Raw genomic sequence first — 22,770 nt, forward strand, 5'->3', positions numbered from 1 at the left:
GCTACAGATCCTTGCATTTACAGTCTCCTGTGTCTCCTTGTAATTATGCTGTCTTCTGCATGAGGATCTGCAGGTTAGACTATTAACTGAACATTTCAGTGTTATAGTAGTACAGTTGTTAACTTTCGTACTTCTGACATTTTTAAATTTGGAAATTTACAACATTCCCAGGATGCTGCCTGGGTATGTCATCCTCTGTTCTGAGGAGAATGAGAAGCAAGGTATAGCACTGGTGCCATCATCAGGAAAGCTGAATATTGTGTATGTGGCCAGGTTACACAACAAAGCTATAAATAAAAATGCTGGAGACAGGAGCTAAGTTAACTGGGTTCTTTACTGACTGAAACCGAACTGAACACACGTACAGATCAATATGCGCCTAATAGCGCATGCTCAATGATGTATTACTACAACATAAAGTAGTTCCATAATATACAGTAGGCTATATGGTACACTAAAGAATATTTTATCATGGGAACACTAAATATAGCCACAAGACATGGTGAATCAATTCCATCACATTGCTGCTATCCCCAAAATAATGAAAGCAATGAATAGCAACCATATTTTTACATCGATTTATTTTCTTCATGCAAGAGTGTATTCAAACTATGTGGCCAACTACAATGGACTGGAATGCAGCGATGACTAGTTGGTAGTTGCAAAAGGCTCCTAGAATAATGCCACATGTTAGAAGTCAGTTGTGGGAGTGTTGCCCTCTGCACTGCCCATTAGTTATACTATAGGCTTCCTAATAGTCAAAAGGAACTGGAGGAATAGATAAATAAACATGTTAGTTACTCTTAGTTTCTCACATTGAAATCGATTTACATAGTTTTACCCACTTGCTTAGTGTGTCAGTTTCTCTGCAATTGAATGCTTCAATCTACGTTTCTTACAGTGTCATCTAACATTGTGACAACAGCAAAACTGAATGCTTAACTCTGCACCTCATCATTAAATCATGTATGAATGTGGTGAATACTTGCAGAATTTATGGGATGTGGCTAATCTGAACCCGTCATTCTGCACCCCTTCCTTTTATCTCCTTATGCTTAGGCAATCCCTAGCCAAGTCCATTTTTAGGGTAGTGAGCATTGATGCCAGCAGCACTCTGTGGGATGGTTACCACCACCAATGTCATAACCCTACTCTTCAGTAGTTGTCAAAACAAACTTATATCCATCAGCATCATCTGTCTCTTTTGCCACTGTTACAAAAAGCATAGCAGTGAATCTGTGCTAGTGAGATTCCATAAATAGTGTCAAATTAATGAGCAATTAGTCTGTCCCAGCGATAACAGTCAAAGGATAGATCCAAGACATCAGGGACAACCCTCCTTCAGATAGCTCAGAGTGATTTTTTTTTTCCCCACACTCACCTGAGAGGGCTGGGGTCATGGATCAAGATTTCATTAGAACAATGGGACCCCTGATATTAATCCACTCCTTACAGCACGGCACAGTATTGTAGACTTGAAGTCTGCAGTGGAACTTGAACCTACTGTACAAGCCATGTTGTTACAGAAGACAGGTATGGAAGACCGCAAAGGCAAGGTGGGCTGAATAGCTTTGTGTTAATTTCCAATGATACAATTTTTCCAATTGTGCTTAATGTTGTTAAAATCATGCATTCAATTACTACATTGAGAAATTTTCTTTCTTTGTATAAGTGCTTAGTAAATACACAAAATAGCTGGAGATCTGAATCCCTGTTATAAACCTGATTGCCACTTTGCTGTAGCTCACAGTTAAAGGAATTTTACCAGACATCTGAAGAAAGATTAATCCAATTGTTATTTTTTTCACTTGTGGGATATACAGCAGGAATCTAAAATTTGTCTCCTCTAAGGAGCATGGTGCAATGTTGCAATTGTTGACAACAAATAATATTTCTCCAAGTGTTGATCTTTGATTCAACTATATTATATGTAGCCTAACATCACTGCCCTGATTAGCACAAATACTAATAACTGGGAGACATCCATTTAAAATATTGGCAAATACTTGATGGTAATCTGCCTAAGTGTGTTGGTTTAGGAAGTCTGATCTGTAATTTTAAATTCACTTTCTCACTGGGTTTTATTTGAAACTGTTGGAATGTGTGTTTCAGAGAATGCTTGATAGAGGTATTGTTTCCTTTTGTCTTCCAGGGACATGTTCAACCACCTGGTTTGTCCATGCATCCTTTTGCAATGCTGACTGCAGCCTGTGCAGCAGAACATGCTAAAAGATTGAGTGAGTGGGTTATATCCTTTTATTTTGAAGGTTGAGCTACTTAGTTTTCTTCCTCAAGTTTTTCCCAGATAATTTGTACAGTAGGATAGAGTCATAGAGTTATGTAGCATGGAAATAAGCCCTTCAACCTCTTTATCCATGTTGCCTTACAAGCTAGTCCAATCTGCTAGTGTTTGGCTCATAGTGGTCTAAACCTGTCCCATCCATGTACTTATCTAGATGGCTTTTAAATGTTGCTATGGTATCCAATTCAACCATTATTTCTGGCAGCTCATTCAAATACATACTGTCCCTGAACTGTTACCTCTCAAGCATATGCCTTCTCGTTTTTAGCACCTCTTCCCTTGGAAATAGATGATGTGCATTTACCCTGTAATGTCCCTCATGGTCTTATCTACTATCACGTCACCTCCTCAATCTCCTACATTATGGGGCATAATGTCTAATCTATGCAACGTCTCTTTGTAATTCAGGCTCTCAAGTCCAAGCAGCATCCTGGTAAAACTTTTCTGCACTCTTTTATAGGTTCATAACTTTTCCCTATGACAATATGACCAAAACTGTACCCAACTACTCCAAGTGTAGCCTCACCAACATCTTGTGTAATGGAACACCATTACCCAACTCCTACGCCTCTGCCACACCCGTGACTCTGCTTTCACTGAATTACACACTTGTACTTCTATGTCCTCTTGTTCCAACACACTCACCAGGGTCCTACCCTGGTTCATATCTAAAAATATAATACCTCAAAATTACCTAGGTTAAAAGCCATTTGCCAATTTTCAGCCCACATAACTAGCTGAACAAGATCTCCTCCCAAGTAATTTTTATTAACCTTCTGCATTATCTGCAACACTACCTATTCTACTGTCATCCATAAAATTGCTAACCATGCCCTGTAAACCACTAGACACAGGCCTCCAGTTTGAGAAATAACCCTCAACCATCACCTTTTGCTTCCTACCACTGACCCAATTAAGAAACCACTTCTCCTGTGATCTAACCTTACAGCCTAGTGTGCCATGAGGAACATATCAAAGGACTTGCTTAAGTCTATATAGACAACAACTGTTGCTCTACCCTCCATCCCTTTTTGGTTACCTCTTTGAAGAATTCCAAGTGATTTGTCAGATACTAATTCCACTCACAAAACTGCGCTGATGGTCCTGAACCAGGCCTTTCTTTCCAAACCTTGGTACATCTTGTTCCTCGGAATCCACCTCCAACAATTAACCAGCCACTGATGTCCAAGCCTGTAGTTTCCTGGCTTGTCTTTGTTACCCTTTTTGAACAATGGTACCACATTAGCCTCTCTTCAGTTCTCCAGATCCTTACCTGTGGCCAAGGTTGAAGCAAAAATCTTTGCAAGGGCTCCGCAATTTTTTCTCTATCTTACCACAGGGGTCAAGAGTGTGTTAGAACTCTGATAATCTGCTTTCCAATTTGGAAATCCTAAATTTGTCATGTGACTCACCAAGTGATATTTTCAATGTTCCCTTTAAGCTCATTTGGTTCTATTGCTGCGTTCATTTTAATCTTACCTTGGGTTCACTGAAATGCCACTGAGTAGCATTTTAAAAAAATGTGAATTAATGTTGTTAGATTATCAATAAAATAACATTTGATAGTCTGGAATACCTGCTAGTCTGGCGTGATCAAAGTCCTAAACATACAAGATTAACAGAGACAACAGGAATTCTGCAGATGCTGGAAATTCAAGCAACACACATCAAAGTTGCTGGTGAACGCAGCAGGCCAGGCAGCATCTCTAGGAAGAGGTACAGTTGACATTTCAGGCTGAGACCCTTCGTCAGGACCCCTCGGCCTGACGAAGGGTCTCGGCCTGAAACGTCGACTGTACCTCTTCCTAGAGATGCTGCCTGGCCTGCTGCGTTCACCAGCAACTTTGATGTGTGTTGCTAAGATTAACAGAGTTTTATTTTATTTAGATAAATAACCAATATGTTTTTATTTAATCTTCTAAACTATACACTCTAACTGGAAACTGTTTGAATACTAATTCATTGTATTTGCACATCAGTAGCAAGATTAGCATTGTTTGGTCTTTCTGATTGTTGAGTTGTGAATCTTCCTAACCCATTTCAAATAACAGTTAAGTGACAAAGTTGGTGTGCATTTGAATCACTTGAAATAAGATGAGATTAGGTTATTTGTCAAATGTATATCGAAACCTACAGTGACATGTGTGGTTTGCTTCAATGACCAACACAGTCCAAAGTTGTGCTGGGGGCAGCCCGCAAGTGTTGCCATTCTTCAGGCATTAACATGGCATGCCGACAACTTCCTAACCCTAACCCTAACCTTCACAATTTAGGAAAATGTGTGGAAACTGGCACAGCCGGATGAAATCCACACAGTCACAGGGAGAACGTACAGGCCCTTACAGTCAATAGCGAGGATTAAACCCCTGTAAAGTGTTACCCTAGCTACTACGCTACCATGCTGCCCCCTAGTGGCACAGTAGCTGCAAGGAGGCAAAAGCACTTCGTGAACAAGTGGAACAATTACAACAATCTAAAATGGTTACTTTTGCTGTCCCTAATTGTCGTTTAATTTCTTTATTTCTCAAATTTTCAAATTTCATTTCAGCTCAGACTTTTGAACTATCAGTCCTGCTACATAACCACTGAATTACCCCAGCCCTAACATTAGTTTAATGCTTTAACATTTGTTAGATTTTCTTCCAAAGGACTTAATTTTCCATGGTACTCAAGACAACTTCCATGATAAATGTCACAAAGAAGACTTTGACCAGAAAATTAAGTTGATTTAGAATAGATTTCATTTTGGAAATTTTGATTTTAAGATTATTTACTATAGATTGTTCTGAAAATTTCAGTCATGATGGTATACATAGGTGACATAGGATCAGAAGATGTAGAATCCTTGTGGGTTGAGTTAAGAAACGGTAAGAGTTAAAAGACCCTCATGGAAGTTACATACAGGCATCCAATATTAACCAAGATGTGGGATACACATTACAACAGGAGATAGAAAAGGCATGTCAAAAGGACAATGTTATGTAGTGATGGAAGCGTTTAATATGCAGATACAGTAGATTAGGAAAATTAGGTGCTGGATCCCAAGAAAGAGAATTTGTAGAAAGCCTACGAGATGACATTTTAGACCAGTTGTGGTTGAGCCCTCTGGGGGAAAGACAATTCTGGATTAGGTGTTGTGTAATGATTATGGAGCTTAAGGTAAAGGAACCCTTAGGAGCCAGCAATCCTAATATGATAGAATTCATCTCGCAGTTTCAGAGGGAGAAGATAAAGTCAGATGTGTCATTATTACAGTGGAGTAAAGAGAATTACAGAGGCACGAGCAAGGAGCTGGCCAAAGTTGATTGGAAGGGGACACAGCAGGGATGATGGCAGTAAAGCAATGACTAGAGTTTCTGGGAGCAATTCAGAGGGTGCAGGACAGATACGTTCAAAAGATGAAGAAGTATTCTAAAGGGAGGATGAGGCAACTGTGGCTGACAAGAGAATTCGAAGACAGCATAAAAGCCAAAGAGAGACCATGTAATAAAGCAAAAATTGACAGGGTGTTAAAGAATATTGAGAAGTTTTTTAAAAACCAATGGAAGGCAACTAAAAAAAGAAGAGAAAAGATTAAATATGAAGGTAAGCTAGATAATTACATAAAAGAGGATACTAAAAGTTTTTCCAAATATAAGAGTAAACGGGAGGCAAAGTCAGCATGGTTTCCTTAGGGGTAAATCTTGCCTGACAGATCTGTCAGAATTCTTTAAGGAAATAACAGGTAAGACAGACAGAGGAGAGTTAGTAGACATCGTTTACTTGGATTTTCAGAAGGCTGTTGACAAGTTGCCGTAACAAGATAAGAGTCCATGGTATTACAGGAAACATACTAGCATGGAGAGAAGATTGGCTGACTGACAGAAGGCAGAGAGTGGGAATAAAGGGGGCCTTTTCTGTTTGGCTACTGGTGACTAGTGGTGTTCTGCAGGGGTCGGTGTTGGGACTGCTCCTTTTTACATTATATTGTAAATCAGTGATTTGGAAGGCATAATTGATGGCATTTCAGCCAAGTTTGTGAATAATACGAAGATAGGTGAAGAATTAAGTAGGGTTGAGGAAGTAGGGACTGTGCAGAAGGACCTAGACAGATTAGGAAAAAGGGCAAAAGAAGTGGGAGTTGGAAGATAGTGTGGGGAAGTGTATGGTCATGCAGTTTGGTAGAAGGAATAAAGACATAGACTACTTTCTATTTGGGAAGAAAGTTCAAAAATCAGTGATGCAAAGGCACGTAGGAGCCTTAAACAGGATCCCCTAAAGATTAACTTGCAGGTTGCGTCAGTGGGTTGGAGGGCAAATTCAATGTTTGCATTCTTTTTGAGAGGATTGGAATACAAGAGCAAGGATGTAATGCTGAGGCTTTATAAGCCATTGGCCAGAGTGGGAGCATTGAGAGGAGTTTTTGGCCCCTTATCTAAAAAAAAGATGTGCTGGCATTAGAGATGGTCCAGAGGAGGTTCATGAGAATGACTCCAGGAATGAAAGTGTTAACATATGAGGAGAATTTAATTGCTCTGGGCCTGTACTCACTGAAGTTTAGAAGAATGAGGGGGGTTTTGTTGAAACATATCAAATATTGAAAAGTCTCGATAGAGTGGATGTGGGGAGAATGTTTCTTATTGTGGGTTAGGACCTGAAGGCACTGTCTCAGAATAGAGGGACATTCATTTAGAACAGAGATGAGGAGGAATTTCTTTAGCCCGAGGGTGGTGAATTTGTGGAAATAATTGCTACAGATGGCTGTGGAGGCCAAATCACTGAGTATATGTAAAGCGGAGGGTGATAGGTTCCTGATTAGTAAGTGCATCAGAAGTTACGGGAAGGAGCAGGAGAATGGGATTGAGAGGGATAATAAATGAGCCATGATGAGATGGCATAGCAGCCTAATTGGGCCGAATGGCCTAATTTTGCTCCTATGTATATGTCTTATTATACACTTAATTTCTCTCCATAAGCAATGATATATTTACCATCCCTGGAAATTCGTTACATACGAGCAGACAAAATCTATCCCAATTTGTACAAGTTACAACAAGAAAGTTTAATCTGCATGAGAATCTGAATGGTATATGGCAGTGTAAATCATTTATTTAATATTAAACTGCCCATATTTTTTTCTAAATAGGTATAAAACTGAAAGTTAGGAAAACTGCCTCGAAGCAGAACCCTCTGAGCCCTCCTACCACAAGTCGAGCAGCTGGCCAGCCTCAGGACAATTATAGTGGGATTCAAGAGAATTCTGTATGTACAGTCAATACAGACATTTAAGGAATAGTAAGTAGTGTGGGTGAGAGGAATAGCAATTGTTATTAAAAGAATAGATGCCAATTTTTGGGTGAATGAATATCAGTTGCTAATAGCTTGGAAGAACTCTGCTGAAAACAAAATCAATTGCTTTGTTATTGAAAATATTGTGCAAAGTAGGTTGGCATGAAAGTTTGTTATAAATTGGACTCAAAATATTTGAAACCCCAGTCAAGCATATTTTCAGGGTTGTGCAGACATGCATTGTTGCTCTTTAGACTGGAAACTTTAGAATCGTTAAAACTTAAGAACAGGAGGAGATAATTTTTTTCTATCACGTCCATGCTGCCCAAAAATAGAGTCTAGGAAAATTCATTTCCCAGTTCTTGGTCCATAGTTCTGTTAATTATGGCTTTCAAAATGGTCATGCAGTATTCTTCATACATGCTGAGGTTTTCTCCCTCTGACACTGTTCATATTAGTGACGTCTATGTCTCAATTGTGTGTAGTTTAAAATTCCCTCTAAACCTTCTACCAAATAACTAAAATATTATTCCTCAGTTATTGTCCTCACAGCAGGACAGGTCCATCTTATTTAATCAGCTGCAGATAATTTGATACTCACATTTTCGATCACAAAACAAAATTGATTTGCATTAGAGATTGTCATTCAAAGCTTCCCCTTTGTAATAGACTATATTTCCGTAATTAAGGATGTTTCAGTGGATCAGTTTAACAATGTAGATTTATTTGGTGATCATTAGGTAATCAGCAATATGCTGCATTTATTGAAACAAGTTGATTGGTAGCTTGACTCACAAACTTGAAAAATATTACTAATTCAAGAAACTTGATAATTCCAATGTACTTGGGTGTATTTCAGTTAATGGCTTCATGATCCAGAGCATAGTGGCAATATTGACTGATCAGCGTTATTGATGTTTGAAACCTGATTTTGGAAAATTAAGTGAAGCATGAATGGAAACAGAATGGGACATTCCCACTGGATGTGAATTTATGTACAAATGAACACTGCACAAATACTTTTATCAGTATGATTAAGAGTGTTACTGTTGTAATGTGAGCATTATTAAAAGTAAGTTAATACTAATTAGGATAATCGGGGGGGGGAGGGGTTTACTTCCGTTCTGTTTACTTCCAGTGTGCTCTGTATATAGTGTTCCTGCCATGCCGTACGGGTTGTGAAAGCCTCTGTATATACATAATGGTTTTGAAGTTTGAGATAAACTTGTTTCTTTGGGCATGAAGTTGTCGAGTGTGCCTTTTTCAAAGTAGAAGTTGCTACATATTTTTGGCGACGAGGTGAACTGGTTTTGTGAACGTATCAGCATGTTTTTCGAACGGAAGCTTTGCATTTCAGATGGCTACGTTTGGAACTATCGGGGAAATTTCTGGAAGGAAACGAAGACTGGCCGGAGTATGAGGAAAGGTTGGGACACTTTTTCTATGTTAATGGAATTACTGAGGAGGCTAAGAAGCGCTCTATTCTCCTGTGTGTGTTTGGGGCAAAGACTTACAAGCTAATAAGGAATTTAGCCGCACCGTGGAAACCGGGGGACATTCCATATGACAAACTGGTCAAGCTCGTGCGGAGCCACTACAATCTGAAATCTTCTGTGATAGTCCAACGGTGTAAGTTTCACAGCTGTTTCAGGAAGCCAGGTCAGTTTGTGGCCAATTTCATGGCCGAGCTTCGGCAGCTGTCGGAGCATTGTGATTTCGGAGTGGTATTCGATGACATGCTCCGTGATCGATTGGTATGCGGCATTAATAGTGACGGCATACAACGCCGCCTGTTGTTGAACCCCACTGGGATCTCTAAGAAAGCCTTAGAGATTGCCCAAGGCATGGAGATGGCTGCTAATAATGTCAAGGATATCCAGAAAGGACATGGGGGTTCGCAGTCGGCGGCAGTACACCAAGTCAGGAGGGAGACTGGTAAACAGGCAAAGCGGGTGGAATGTTTCCGATGTGGAGGGACGCACTATGCAAATGATTGCAAATTCAAAGACACTGTCTGCCTTGCTTGTAGCAAAAAGGGACATTTAGCTAAAAAGTGCAGAAGTTCAAAGGGTAAGATTAAGCCTGGGCAGGGGAAAGCTCAACAGGCTCAGGCAACCACACACCATATAGAAGAAGCAGACGAAGAGGCAGCGTGTGCTTACAACATGTTTGCAGTGGAAACAGATGAGGAATCACCTGAACCATATTATGCCACAGTCATTGTCAGGGGAAAGGACATTAAGTTTGAGATTGATTCAGGGGCTACTGCATCGGTCATTAGTGAGGAGACCTACAGGAGGACATGGGGGTCTAACCTGCCTCCCATTAGACTGTCAAAGCTCAAACTTAGGACCTACATGCGGCAGCCCATACCTCATTTGGGGGTGTTATATGTGGACATTTCAGCCGGGGGTCAGAGAGCTGAAGCCAGGCTAGTGATAGCTAAGGGCAGGGGACCCAGTCTTTTGGGTCACAATTGGCTTTGCAAAATCCGGCTAAGCAGGCATGAAATTAAGTATGCGCACACAACGGAGGACATTCTGCAGCGGTACAGTGACGTTTTCAGGGACGAGCTAGGAACACTGAAGAGTGTGACAGTGAAACTCCACGTCGACCCTGAGGCTGCACCACGTTTTTTAAAGCCCAGGTCGGTGCCCTATGCTATGAAGGGCAAAGTCGAGAAGGAGCTGGAACGTTTACAGAGGCTGGACATTATTCAGCCCGTCCAGTTTTCAAGCTGGGCGGCTCCCATTGTTCCAATTTTGAAGGCAGACAAAATGGTGAGGATATGTGGGGATTATATGCTCATGGTTAATCTAGGATGGAGGAGTACCCATTGCCTCAGGTGGATGACCTGTTTGCAACCCTGTTAGGGGGTAAGCTGTTCACAAAGCTGGACATGAGCCACGCCTACCAACAGCTGCTGCTCGACGAGGATTCAAAGGAGTACGTCACAATCAATATGCACAAGGGATTATTCAAGTACAATCGCCTGGTGCTTGGAGTGGTGTCCAGCCCTGCCATTTTCCAAAGGACAATGGACACTTTGCTGCAGGGGATTCCGCACGTAGCAGTGTACCTTGATGATATTTTGATCATGGTGGCTACGGAGGTGGAGCATCTGGCTAATTTAGAATGGGTGTTGAAGAGGCTCTCAGACACAGGGCTGCAGTTGAAATGTGGAAAATTTGTGTTCCTGGCATGGAGTGTGACTTACCTGGGACACAAGATCACAGCTGAGGGGCTTTGTCCTGTGGAGGACAAAGTGAGAGCTGTTAAGGAAGCCCCAAGCCCTAAGACTGTCACGGAACTCAGATCATTTTTGAGCATGGTGAATTATTATGGCAAGTTTCTTCCTGACCTCTCAAGGGTTTTGACCCCACTGTATAAGCTGCTTCACAATGACACTAAATGGCAGTGGGGTGAAGAGCAGGAGAAAGCTTTCAAGGAAGTGAAAGAACTCCTCTACTCAGTGAAGCTGCTTGTTCACTATGACCCAGACAAGGAGATCACCCTGGCATGCGATGCCTCACCCTATGGAGTCAGGGCAGTTCTCTCACATGTAATGGAGGACTGTTCAGAGAAGCCTATTGGTTTTCCTTCACGTACCCTGACATGCTGAGAAGTGATATTCACAGCTAGACAAAGAAGGTCTGGCCATTGTTTTTGCGGTCAAACGCTTTCATCAGTACCTATGGACACGCATTTACAATTTATACGGACCATAAACCACTGATGAGCCTGTTCAGTGAGACTAGATGCATCCCACCGCTAGCCTCAGCCAGTGTACAAAGTTGGGCTCTTACATTGTTAGCCTACCAGTACACTATAGTGTACAGAGCGGGTGGGAATAATGCAAGTGCTGATGCACTGAGTCGACTATCTTTACCTGAGACAACTGTTACTACATATGTGCCTCCAGAGACTGTGTTTTCATTGGCGAGGCTGTCAGGGACACCTGTAAAGGTGACCCAGATCAAGCAGTGGACAAAGAGGGACCCAGTCCTGTCCCAAGTCAAGACTTTTCTTTTACAAGGTTGGCCCAGAGTCGTGGAAGGAGAGGAACTGAGGCTTTATGCCAAACGCAAGACAGAACTCAGTCTGCAAGATGGCTGCATTTTCTGGGGGGCAAGGGTCATCGTGCCTCCCCCGGCCGTTCACAGATTGTGGAGGAAGTTCATGAGACTCACCCAGGAGTGTCTCAGATGAAAAGCCTTGCAAGATCTTACGGATGGTGGCCAAGAATGGATCAGGATCTGGAGAACAAGGTAAAATCATTCACACAGTGTCAGACTAATCAGAATATGCCACCACCAGCTCCTTTGCACCCATGGGAGTGGCCAGACCACCCCTGGTCTAGGCTACATTTGGACTTTGCCGGCCCTTTTATGGGGCAGATGTCTCTTGTAATGGTAGATGCGCATTCTAAATGGATCGAAGCTCACATCAGGAGCAACATCACAGCCCCCTCAACCATAGACAAACTCAGGCAAGTGTTTGCAGTCCACGGGTTGCCTGACACTCTGGTCACTGATAATGGCCCGATGTTCACCAGTGAACTGTTCAGTGAGTTCATGCAGCAGAATGGCATTCATCACATTCAGACGGCCTCTTTCCACCCAGCCTCCAGTGGTTTGGCTGAGCGGGCTGTTCAGACAGTGAAGGAAGGCCTGAAGCGGATGACAGGGGACTCTCTTAGCATCAAACAACAGGAATTCTGCAGATGCTGGAAATTCAAGCAACACACATCAAAGTTGCTGGTGAACGCAGCAGGCCAGGCAGATCCAGCAACTTTGATATGTGTTACTCTCTTAGCATGCAGCTTTCATGTTTCCTGTTTAAATACCACCTCACACCACAGACTACGACTGCCCGCACTCCAGCAGAGATGCTGATGGGGTGTAGGCCCAAGTCAAGATTGGACCTGCTGCGCTCGGACATGAAGGCAAAAGTGGAGGGAAAGCAGGAAAAGCAGAAGGAGGGACATGATCAACATGCGCGAGAGAGACAGTTAAAACCAGATGACAATGTCTATGTGAGAAACTATCAGCAATGGCTGCCTGGGGTTATTCTTAAGCAGAGTGGTCCCGTCTCCTATGATGTTAAGCTGACTGATGGGCGTGTTTTCCGCAGACATCAGGACCATGTGCGCCTGTGTCATGATTCCGACTCAGAGGCAGACAGTTCCATGGAGTTTCCATTTGTGAGACAGACTACGGTGGAAGCATGTCCACCAATGACTTTACCAGAGGGAGAGACGCTGGCAGAGGGGTCAGGGTCCCCTGAGGAGGAGAATGGACATTCTCACGCAGACACACAGACCCCTGTCATGCCCCCAACACTAGACCCAACAGAAACACCCTCACCAGCGGTGCCTGCAGGGTCACCAGGGGTAGTGCGCAGATCACAGCGCACTCGTAAACATCCTGACAGACTGAATCTTTGATGAGATAGTTTTTTTTTGTTGTTGTTACGTTGAATGTTGAATCTGTCGTGTTTCCTAGATGTTTTGTATTGCTAAACTGTTGCTGAGATACTAGTATGTTTTCAGGGGTACACAAGTTAATAACACCACTGTTTTTATTTCCTAGTTTTTACATTTGGGGAATGTTGGATTTTAAAGGGGGAGAAATGTTGTAATGTGAGCATCATTAAAAGTAAGTTCATACTAATTAGGATAATGGGGGGGTTTTACTTCTGTTCTTTTTACTTCCAGTGTGCTTTGTATATAGTGTTCCTGCCATGCTGTATGGGTTGTGAAAGCCTCTGTATATACCTATCAGTTTTGAAGTTCGAGATAAAGTTGTTTCTTTTGGCATGAAGTGTCGAGTGTGCCTTTTTCAAAGTAGAAGTTGCTACAGTTATACAGGTTACTGGTTATACTTAGGGTGCTGCAATTAAAATGATTTTGTTGGAACTTGTATATCAGTAAACAAGTGGCCAATCAGGAGAAGACAATACAATACAAGAAACCGGATGCTAAGCAGAGTTTGAATAAAATATTGATTTTTTTTCATCATGTAAAAAACCAAAATGAAAAAGTTAAACTTCAAGATTTCACTATTGTTTTTTTGGAGTTAGAAGCAAATTAAAATTGCAATGTGAACATCTCAGAAAAGCACACCATTCTTTTGACTATTATTAATGTTGTTGCTTTTAAGTTATTATATTGAGCTCCAAATATTCTTTAATATTCTTGAAATAGGCTTGCAGCCCTAGGTATTGAAGATGGGAGAGATGTGTAGTCTTAGTTATGTGAGATAACAAATTAAGCAAGGTATGTGGAATTGGATGCTATATATTCAAGCTGTAACTGTGTAGTTACAGTATTTACAACTGTCCAATGGCATGGAAAGTTGCTCAGACATGTCATATGAACTGAAAAAGCAGGACAAATCCAACCAGCTAGTAATTGCCTAGACGGCCTACAATCAATCTTCAGCAAAGTTTCAGAAAGAGTAATATACAGTGTTCTCAAATGGCACTTACCAAACAGCCTGCTCGTTGAGGTCCAGTCTAAGTAATGCAACAACCATTTAGCTCCAGTCCTCATCACACGCTCAATCTATGTTTGGACTGAAGAGCAGAATTCTAGAGGTATTGTTACAATTACAATTCCGTTGTAGTTTCCATCCATACATTTAAAGTTGGGCTCTCCTGTGATAACCATTTCCTGGTAAGGGTCTTTTTACCAGCCATCAGCAGTACATTCATTAAATATTTATCTCTTTTCAACCATTCTTGAGGTATATACCCAAAATATATGGTCTTATTCTCTAAGGGTATTTGAGAAACAGGATTTCCAAGGTAGTAGTCTCTGGATTGCTACCTGTGCCATGTGCCAGTAAGGGTAAGAATCGAATAATTTGGCAGGCGAATGCATGGCTGTGTAACTGGTGCAGGGGCACTGGTTCAGATTTATGTGTCATTGAGGTCTCTTCTGGGGAAGGTATAACCTATACAAAAGGGACGGATTACACCTGAACCCAACAGGGTCCAATATCTTTGCAGGTAGTTTGGCTAAAGTTGTTCTGTTGGGCTTAAACTTATTTAGCAGGGGGATGGGAACCGGAGTGATGGTGCTGAAGGTGAGGTAGTTGGTTTACAAACAGAGGCAATGTGTAGTGAGCCTACTAGCAGGGAGAGACTGATGATCGGGGAAAATTACAGTCAACAGGATGAGATACAACATAAAAGGTGGACAAAATCAAAAGGGTGAATACAGGACTGAAGGTGTTATACTTGAATGTGCGCAGTATATGGTCAATGAACCTGTAGCACAGTTACAGATGGGCATGTATGATGTTGTAGGCATCACTGAATCGTGGCTGAAAGAAGATTATAGCTGGGAGCTTGCTGTCCAAGGATACACATTGTATCAAAAGGACAGGCAGGAAAACAGAAGGGGTGGTGGTGTTCTGTTGGTAAAAAATGAAATCAAATCATTAGAAAGAAGTGACATAGGGTCAGAAGGTGTTGAATCATTGGGGATAGAGCTAAGGAACTGTAAGGGTAAAAAGACCCTGATGGAAGTTATATATAGACCCCCATACAGTAGTAAGGATGTGGTCTACAAATTACAACAGGAAGTTGAAAATGCATGCCAAAAGGGCAATGTTACAAAAGTCATGGAGATTTCAATATGCAGGTAGATTGGGAAAATCAGGTTGGTGTTGGATTCCAAGAGGAGAAATTTCTAGAAGACCTATGAGATAGCATTTTAGAGCAACTCATGGTTGAGCCCACTAGGGTATCAGCTATTCTGGATTGGGTGTTGTGCAATGAAACAGAATTGATTAGAGAGCTTAAGGTAAAAGAACCCTTAGGGAAAAGTGATCATAATATGATTGAATTTTGAGAAGGAGAAGTTGAAGTCAAATGTATCAGTATTACAGTAGAGTAAAGGTGATTACAGAGGCATGAGAGAGGAGTTGGCCAGAATTGGGTAAGAGTTCGGCACGGACTAGAAGGACCAAGGTGGCCTGTTTCCGTGCTGTAGTTGTTATATGGTTATATATAGGTGAGAGTGACTGTTATTCACAACACTAGCATTTAACTGAATATAACATCAAAGAGCTCTGGTAAAATAAAGTTATTGGGCATCAAAATGGAAACACTCCAGTGTTTGAATCATGCTTGCAGTAAAGTTATGGTTATTATTGTTATTGAAGGTGAATAATTGCAGTCCCATAATCAATGCAGGAATTGTTCAGAACAGTATCTTGGGCCCAACCTTTCTTCCATTACATAATATGAAGCAGTGACATTAACCTTCCTTCCATTACGCAATATGAAGCAATGACATTTGTTCATGATTGTCCAATGTTCAATTCTATTTACAGCTCCTCTGTTAATGAAGTGATGCTATATGCGTGCAGTCTTATCCAGAAGGTTTTCATTTGGACTCATAAATGGCAAGCATCATTCACATCACCAAAGTGCCAGAAAGTGATATATCTAATGAGAAAACTTAATCACCTACCTTTCTATTCTTTGTTATTACCACTTAAGTCTCCCATAGTCAGTATCCAGGGATCAATATTCATGAGAAATCCAACTGAACTATTCACATAGCTACTGTGACTATGAGAGGCCGGGTATCTTGTAGTCAGGAACTCACCCCATAGTCTCCAGGATCTGCAAGGCACAACTCAAAAACGTGATGGAATACTTTGCATTTGCCTGGGTGGGTACAGCTCAAACACCACTCAGGAAGTACAATACCATCCAGGAGATGACAATCATTACTGTAAATCTCCTCTACCACCAGCCACAGTGCGGATCATTTATAAAATGCACCCGAGTTACTGAACCAAGTTACTCCTACAGCACCTCTTCAATCTGTGATCTCTGCACCAAGGGAGACATGCGCAGCAGGTGATGGAAACAACACCACCAGTAGGCTCCCCAACAAATTGCAGACCATCTCAGCATGTTGCCATTTCTTCATCATTGCTGAGTTTGAATTGAAACGCACCCCAACAGTAATGTGGAATACAGTTTTAAGAAATTTATTCATCCCAAGAAAAGATTAAATGAAAATAATAGAAACATGATGTTATCCATGCACTGTATGTTTTCTGTCTAATTCACAAGAAGGAATGTAATAGAATTAACCACAGGTGTGAAGTGAAACAACACAAGATAGGAATTACGATTGATGATCCATTTTCTGTTTCTAGATTGGTTCTGTGGTTAGAGACAGTTCTGCAGAATGTAGTACATTACTCTCCCAATCTTTGGAGCTCACCTTCTTAAAACCATGGTTTGAAATTCATTCCTAGATGCTGTATAAACCACCATATTAATTGTGGGCCTCTGAAGGAATGTCTGACTGGCCCTTCATGTATGCAGAATAGCAACCATGTTCTGTGAAAGGTGCTAGATCGTTCGGAGCCCACAGTGTAGCCTAAGTTGCTGCCCAAAATCTCAGCTGACCTGCAGTTAATTTAAATATGCAGTCAGATTAAATATACAGCAAATCACTAATGAGTAACCAGAAATATTACTTTAAAAAAGAAACAAAACACTCACTTGCAGTTACTTTATTCAGATGAATAGGATAGCCATTCTTACACAATCTTCCCTAGCAGGAATTTGTGAGGTGCAACCAGCCCCGTAGAAACATAAGACACAGACCAGTATCAGACCATTCAGCCCATTGAGTCTGCCATTCCATCATAGCTGATTCTCTTATCCCCCTCAACCCCATTCTCCTGCCTTCCCCCCATAACCTTTGACTCCCTGACTAGTAAAGAACCTTTCAACCTCTGCCTTAAATATACCAAATGATGGCCTCCACGGCCGTCTGTGACGATGAGTTCCACAGATTCACTGCCCTCTGGCTAAAGAAATTCCTCCTCATCTCTGTTCTAAATGGACATCCTGCTGTTCTGAGGGTTGTGGAGGATAGTGAAAGAGCAGTGGCAAAAGAGAGAAGGAGATCATAGGGAGGAGAGAGAAACAGAGAGGAGAAAGGGATGAGAGGGTCAGAACAGGAATGAAGAGAAGTGTGGAGTGGAAAATGGAAAAAGGGAATGTATTTTTCCAAGTCTCAGGAGCATACTCTTTGGCCATTGACTCGAAGCTGCACTCCTACCCTTCTATCTGGTTTACTACTGTATTCCATTTTCTTTTCCCTGCCACCGTTCTTGCAGACCTCCCTATCTCTTTCCTTCCTGATCTCCTTTCTTCCACTCACTCAGTTTCCTCTACTTCCTCTCTCTTCTGACTCCCTCGCTACCCTGACAAATCTTCGCCTCACTTTTTCTCTCCATCCTGACTCACAGCACTCTGTCAAGGGCAAAGCATTGTCCTCCTGTAGTGTTCAAAAATATCGATGCTCTCTGAAGTTGAAATCCTGATTGTCATGAATTATTTGAATTTCTCAACAGCCGTAATAATAGTTATCACATTCAAGATGTTGAAAACATTATGTTACATTAGTTGTAATTTAAAGATGTTCATAATTAACACAGGAAGTGATAAAACTTTGTAGATCTCCATTAATAAACTGGCCAAAATTCTGCATTTCATCTTTTATAGTTTTATCGTATAATATAGTATTTTGCATTATGGTTATACTTCAAAAATGTTTGAAGTCAGAGAAATATTCCCTCAGAGTTAGAACCATTTCTTAAGGAATTAATAAACCATGTGTACAAGTTGGACTGAAAAGGGTTGGCAAGTATGAGTAAGAGTAATGTGCCAAAGTCATCTCCTCTATCTCCTCAAACAGCAAGTTTCCAGTCAATCACCAACGTGAAAAAGTTTGCCGATGATGGAAATCCAAAGCAACACACAAAAAACACTGGAGGAACTCAGCAGGTTAGGTACCAGCTATAGAAAAGAATAAACAGTTGATATCTTGGGCCAAGACTCTTCTTCAGTTCCCAGTCAAGGTTGATTCCCATAATTTTGCTTCCTTCCTTACCTTTGGGTTGTAGTTTCTAGAAAAATGCAATATTCTTTTTTGAATTTACAGAACACATTGGGATGTTTTGGGAACTTACTTTGTTAAATTATTGTTTGAATCCACGTGTGACCCTTTCTCAGGTGACTTTATCAGGCATTGCTTAGTCACACTGGAGTCAAAAAGGCTTATGTAAGAATTATACACTAATATAGTAGTTCAATATGAAGTAGGATATCACCACCCCCTTAGCACTGGGTCTAGCCAGCTCCCTGGAGAGTCCCATTTCCTCTCCTTATTTCCTTCTAATTCTGCAACTTATTATTTCTTGCACATTGCCCAGGATCATTTTCTCTTTAATATTTCTTCATTAACCTACATAATTTACAATAGCCAACTGACATCATTGGTTGTGGAAAGAACATGCAAACTCCTTACAAACACCAACAGAGGTCAGAATTGAGCCTGAATTCCAATTGCATTTAATATTTTGTGCCAATGTAACATCATTAACTCTTAAAACCTCTTTTGAAGGGTGTATTGGATGGTTGCAACGCAAAATTCTATTATTATAATACACCCGTCCAATGGAGGAGGGGGCCAAGGGGTCCCAATGCTCAAAGTTTTATTACCGAAATTCTGAGGTATATGGATTGGACTGTGGTTCAAACTAACTGTAGTCGACTGTACCTCTTCCTAGAGATGCTGCCTGGCCTGCTGCGTTCACCAGCAACTTTGATGTGTGTTGCTTGAATTTCCAGCATCTGCAGAATTCCTCGTGTAGTTTATATTGGCCTCTTTCAGTTTTATGTTCTTTTCGTATTCTCCATCCATTCTTCCTTGTTGTGGATTGGTGGGCTGGGGGGTTTGGGTGATCTATTTTTTTGTGCGAGGGAGGGGGTGTTGTGTTTGGGGTTTGCGAGTTTTTGTTTCTTTTTCTTTTCACGCGGGGTGGATTTATGTCTTTCTTTCAATTTCTTATATGGTTTCCTGTATTCTATGGCTATCTGGAGAAGACAGATTTCAGAGTTGTATTCTGCAGACATACTTTGATAATAAAATGAACTTTTGAACCTTTGAAGAGGTTCCTCTTAAATAGAAGGGATTTTTAAAGTATGATACAAGAACAATAGACACTTTTGCCCACTCTTTAAAAATGAAATAATATTTCTGAGATTTAAAACATACTTAAAACCATTTACTAATTATAACCTGAAAAATAAAATGAGTAGAAGTGTTCTATTGAGACGTGGGTCAGGTTAGTGTACTGTTGAATGGTGGTTGCACATTGCAAACAAATTTATGAAGAGTGATTTTAGAATGGTAAGTCTTGTGAACTTCTAGTCAGGATTCATAAATTTGGCCTCAGATGGTGACAAGGAGGCAGACAGGATTGAGATAGATTGGGTGGTTGAGTGGTGTCTGACAACAACCTTGGTCAACATTAGTAAGACCAAGGAATTGATTGTGGACTTCATGAAGGAGAAGTCAGGAGATCTATTCTGGGTTCAACATATTAATACAATCATGAAGGCATGCTTGTGGGTATATTTCATAAGGAATTTGAAGAGATTTGGAATGTCACCAAGGACTAGCGAATTTCTACAAATTACTGTGGAGAGCATTCTGACTGGTTGCATCGCCACTTGATATGGAGGCTGCGATGCACAGGATCGAGAAAAGCTGCAGAGGCATTTAAACTCAGCCAGCTCTATCATGGACACCAGCCACCCCAGCATCATGGACATCTTCAGAAGGCGATGCCACAAGAAGGACCCTCACCATCCAGGACATACCCTCTTCTCATTACTACCATCAGAGAGGAGGTACGGGAGCATAATGATGAACACTCAGTGTGTTAGGAACAGCTTCTACCCCACCGTCATCAGATTTCTGAATAGTCCATGAATCCATGAACTCTCTCATTATTCTGCTCTCTTTCTGGAGCATATATAAGACCATAAGACAAAGGAGCAGAATTAGGCCACTCAGCCCATTGGGCCTGCTCTGCCATTTAATCACAGCTGATTTATTATCCCTCCTAACCCCCATTCTTATGCCTTCTTCACATAGCCTTTGACACCCTGACTAATCAAGAAATTATCAATCTCTGCTTTCAATATATTCAATGACTTATCTCCCATAGCTGCCTGTGGCAATGAATTCCACAGATTCACTACTCTCTAGCTAAAGAAATTCCTCTTCATCTCTGTTCTAAAGGGAAGTCCATCTATTCTGAGGCTGTGCCCTCCAATCCTAGACTCCCCCACTATAGGAAACATTCTTTACACATTCACTCTATCTAGACCTTTCAATATTTGATAGGTTTAAATGAGATTCCCCCCCCCCCCACCATTATTCTAAACTCCAGTGAGTACAGGCCCAGAGTCATCAAACACAAGTTATACATTAACCTTTCCATTCCTAGAATCACTCTTGTGAACCTCCTTTGGACCCTCTCCAATGTCAGCACATCCTTTCTTGGATTAGGAGCTTAAAATTGCTCATAATACTCCAAGTGTGGTCTGACCAATATCTTATAAAGCTTCAGCATTACATCCTTGCTTTTATACTCTAGTCCTCTCGAAATGAAAGCTATCATTGAAATTGTCTCTCATACGATTGATTTATCCTGCAATTTAACCTTTAGGTAATCTTGCATGAGGACTCCCAAGTCCCTTTGCACCTTTGATTTCTGGATTTTCTCCCCATTTAGAAAATAGTCTATGTCTTTATTCCTTCTACCAAAGTGCAATACAATACACTATATTCCATCTGCCACTTCTTTGCGCATTCACCTAATCTGTTTGAGTATTCTGCAAACTCCCTACTTCTTTAATATTAACTGTCCCTGCAACTATCTTTATATTGTCATAATACCATAATATCAAATTATGGTATTGTTTTGCACTGCTGTAACTATATGTTCTAATTATGTGGTTCTGTCGGTGTTAGTCTTTGGTTTGTCCTGTTTTTCTGTGATATCACTCTGGAGGAACATTGTATCATTTCTTAATGCATGCGTGCATTTCTAAATGACAATAAACGAGGACTGAGTGTTCTCATAATCTAATTGTCTGTGGTAGATATATAAAACATTATGGCACAGCACAGGTCCTTCGGCCCAGGATGTTGTTCACTATTTTTATATACTTATTTTAATTTACAGTAATGTCAATGTATTGCACTATTTTGCTGCTGCTGCAAAAAAACATGACATATGTCAGTGATAATAATTCTGATTCTCATTCTGACCACAGCCATGTTTTTTCAGTCCCTGCATTATTTAACTTTCAAGCAATCTTATCCAGGATATTCTCCATCATTTACTCTGTACTTGTACCTTTATCCGATGTAATTGGTTTTCTCGTACTCTACTCCTAACACAAAGTTGCAGCTTTTCTGTTGGCCTCTGCCACTGACCTATATTGTTGGCAGCTTGGATATCAAAGTAACCAGGTTTGCACTGGATAATCTACTTAGAAGTAGAACCAAATCAGCTCCACTAAAATGTGATCTCTTCAATGCATTTCCCTTCTTCTTTATGAATTACTCCTTGCATTTTACATTACATCCATGGGTCAAGTATTTAATTTCCACTCTTCATGGTGGAACATTTTAAGCTATTTCCACTTCACCTGACACTTAATTCGTCCTTGTCTCCAGTGCTTCCATACTCAACTGTGTGATTTGCTGTATTTGTTAATGATTATGCCTTTTTCATTCATTCATTTTTATTTATTTACTCAAAGTACTAATTCGCATATAGTTATAGATCTTCAGTGGAAACATATTCATTGAACAAATGAACTGAAAACAGCAAATTATTTCTCAATGTCTTGAGAATTAATCTGCAATGAGAAATAATGGGAAATTCTCTAGTTTATTTACAAGTCAAATGATTCCTTTAAATAGACCATTGGTTAACTGCTTCTGTACATGTGCTTTAAAAGGTTTAGGTTGGTGGCCCACTACTAATTTGTCCTTATGACATTTTCACTTCAATCAGAAATTCTTTTTTCTACTACTAAAGCTACTTCTGTGAAGAACAACATTTATCAGAAAGTGTGAGTTGGGGTTAGTGTGCTAGGTGAATAAGGAAACAAAAATGAATTACAAGCTATGGAAAACATTTAATTATTTTGCTGACATTATAAATAAAGGCACATAAGAGATACAGTTGCAAGAAGTCAGTAATCTCGTCCACAGGGGTATTGAGTAGTTGTCCAATGGCAGAATGTGAAATTATATACTGTTCCTCTAAAATGAAAGTTAATTATGGCAACAC

At 40.7% G+C, this 22,770-nt stretch overlaps 1 protein-coding gene and 1 long non-coding RNA gene across 2 annotated transcripts in view; one reads left to right on the forward strand and one right to left on the reverse strand.

Moving 5' to 3' along the window:
• The window catches only part of LOC140198608 (uncharacterized protein C2orf80), a 23,798-nt gene extending 15,087 nt beyond the window's left edge, over positions 1-8,711 (forward strand). Inside the window, exons 6-7 of the mRNA XM_072259610.1 lie at positions 2,153-2,237; positions 7,428-8,711. Of these exons, the coding sequence (XP_072115711.1) occupies positions 2,153-2,237; positions 7,428-7,570 (228 nt within the window). The 3' untranslated portion in view covers positions 7,571-8,711. The remainder of the gene's footprint in view (positions 1-2,152; positions 2,238-7,427) is intronic.
• Positions 1-16,167, reverse strand: part of LOC140198609 (uncharacterized) — a 24,791-nt gene extending 8,624 nt beyond the window's left edge. Inside the window, exons 1-2 of the long non-coding RNA XR_011886217.1 lie at positions 16,053-16,167; positions 14,060-14,146 (exon numbers count right to left, since the gene is read on the reverse strand). This is a non-coding gene — a long non-coding RNA (uncharacterized lncRNA). The remainder of the gene's footprint in view (positions 1-14,059; positions 14,147-16,052) is intronic.
• Positions 16,168-22,770: the final 6,603 nt, after the last annotated feature.

This window comes from Mobula birostris, chromosome 6, assembly GCF_030028105.1.
Source record: "Mobula birostris isolate sMobBir1 chromosome 6, sMobBir1.hap1, whole genome shotgun sequence".
Taxonomy (NCBI): Eukaryota; Metazoa; Chordata; class Chondrichthyes; order Myliobatiformes; family Myliobatidae; genus Mobula; species Mobula birostris.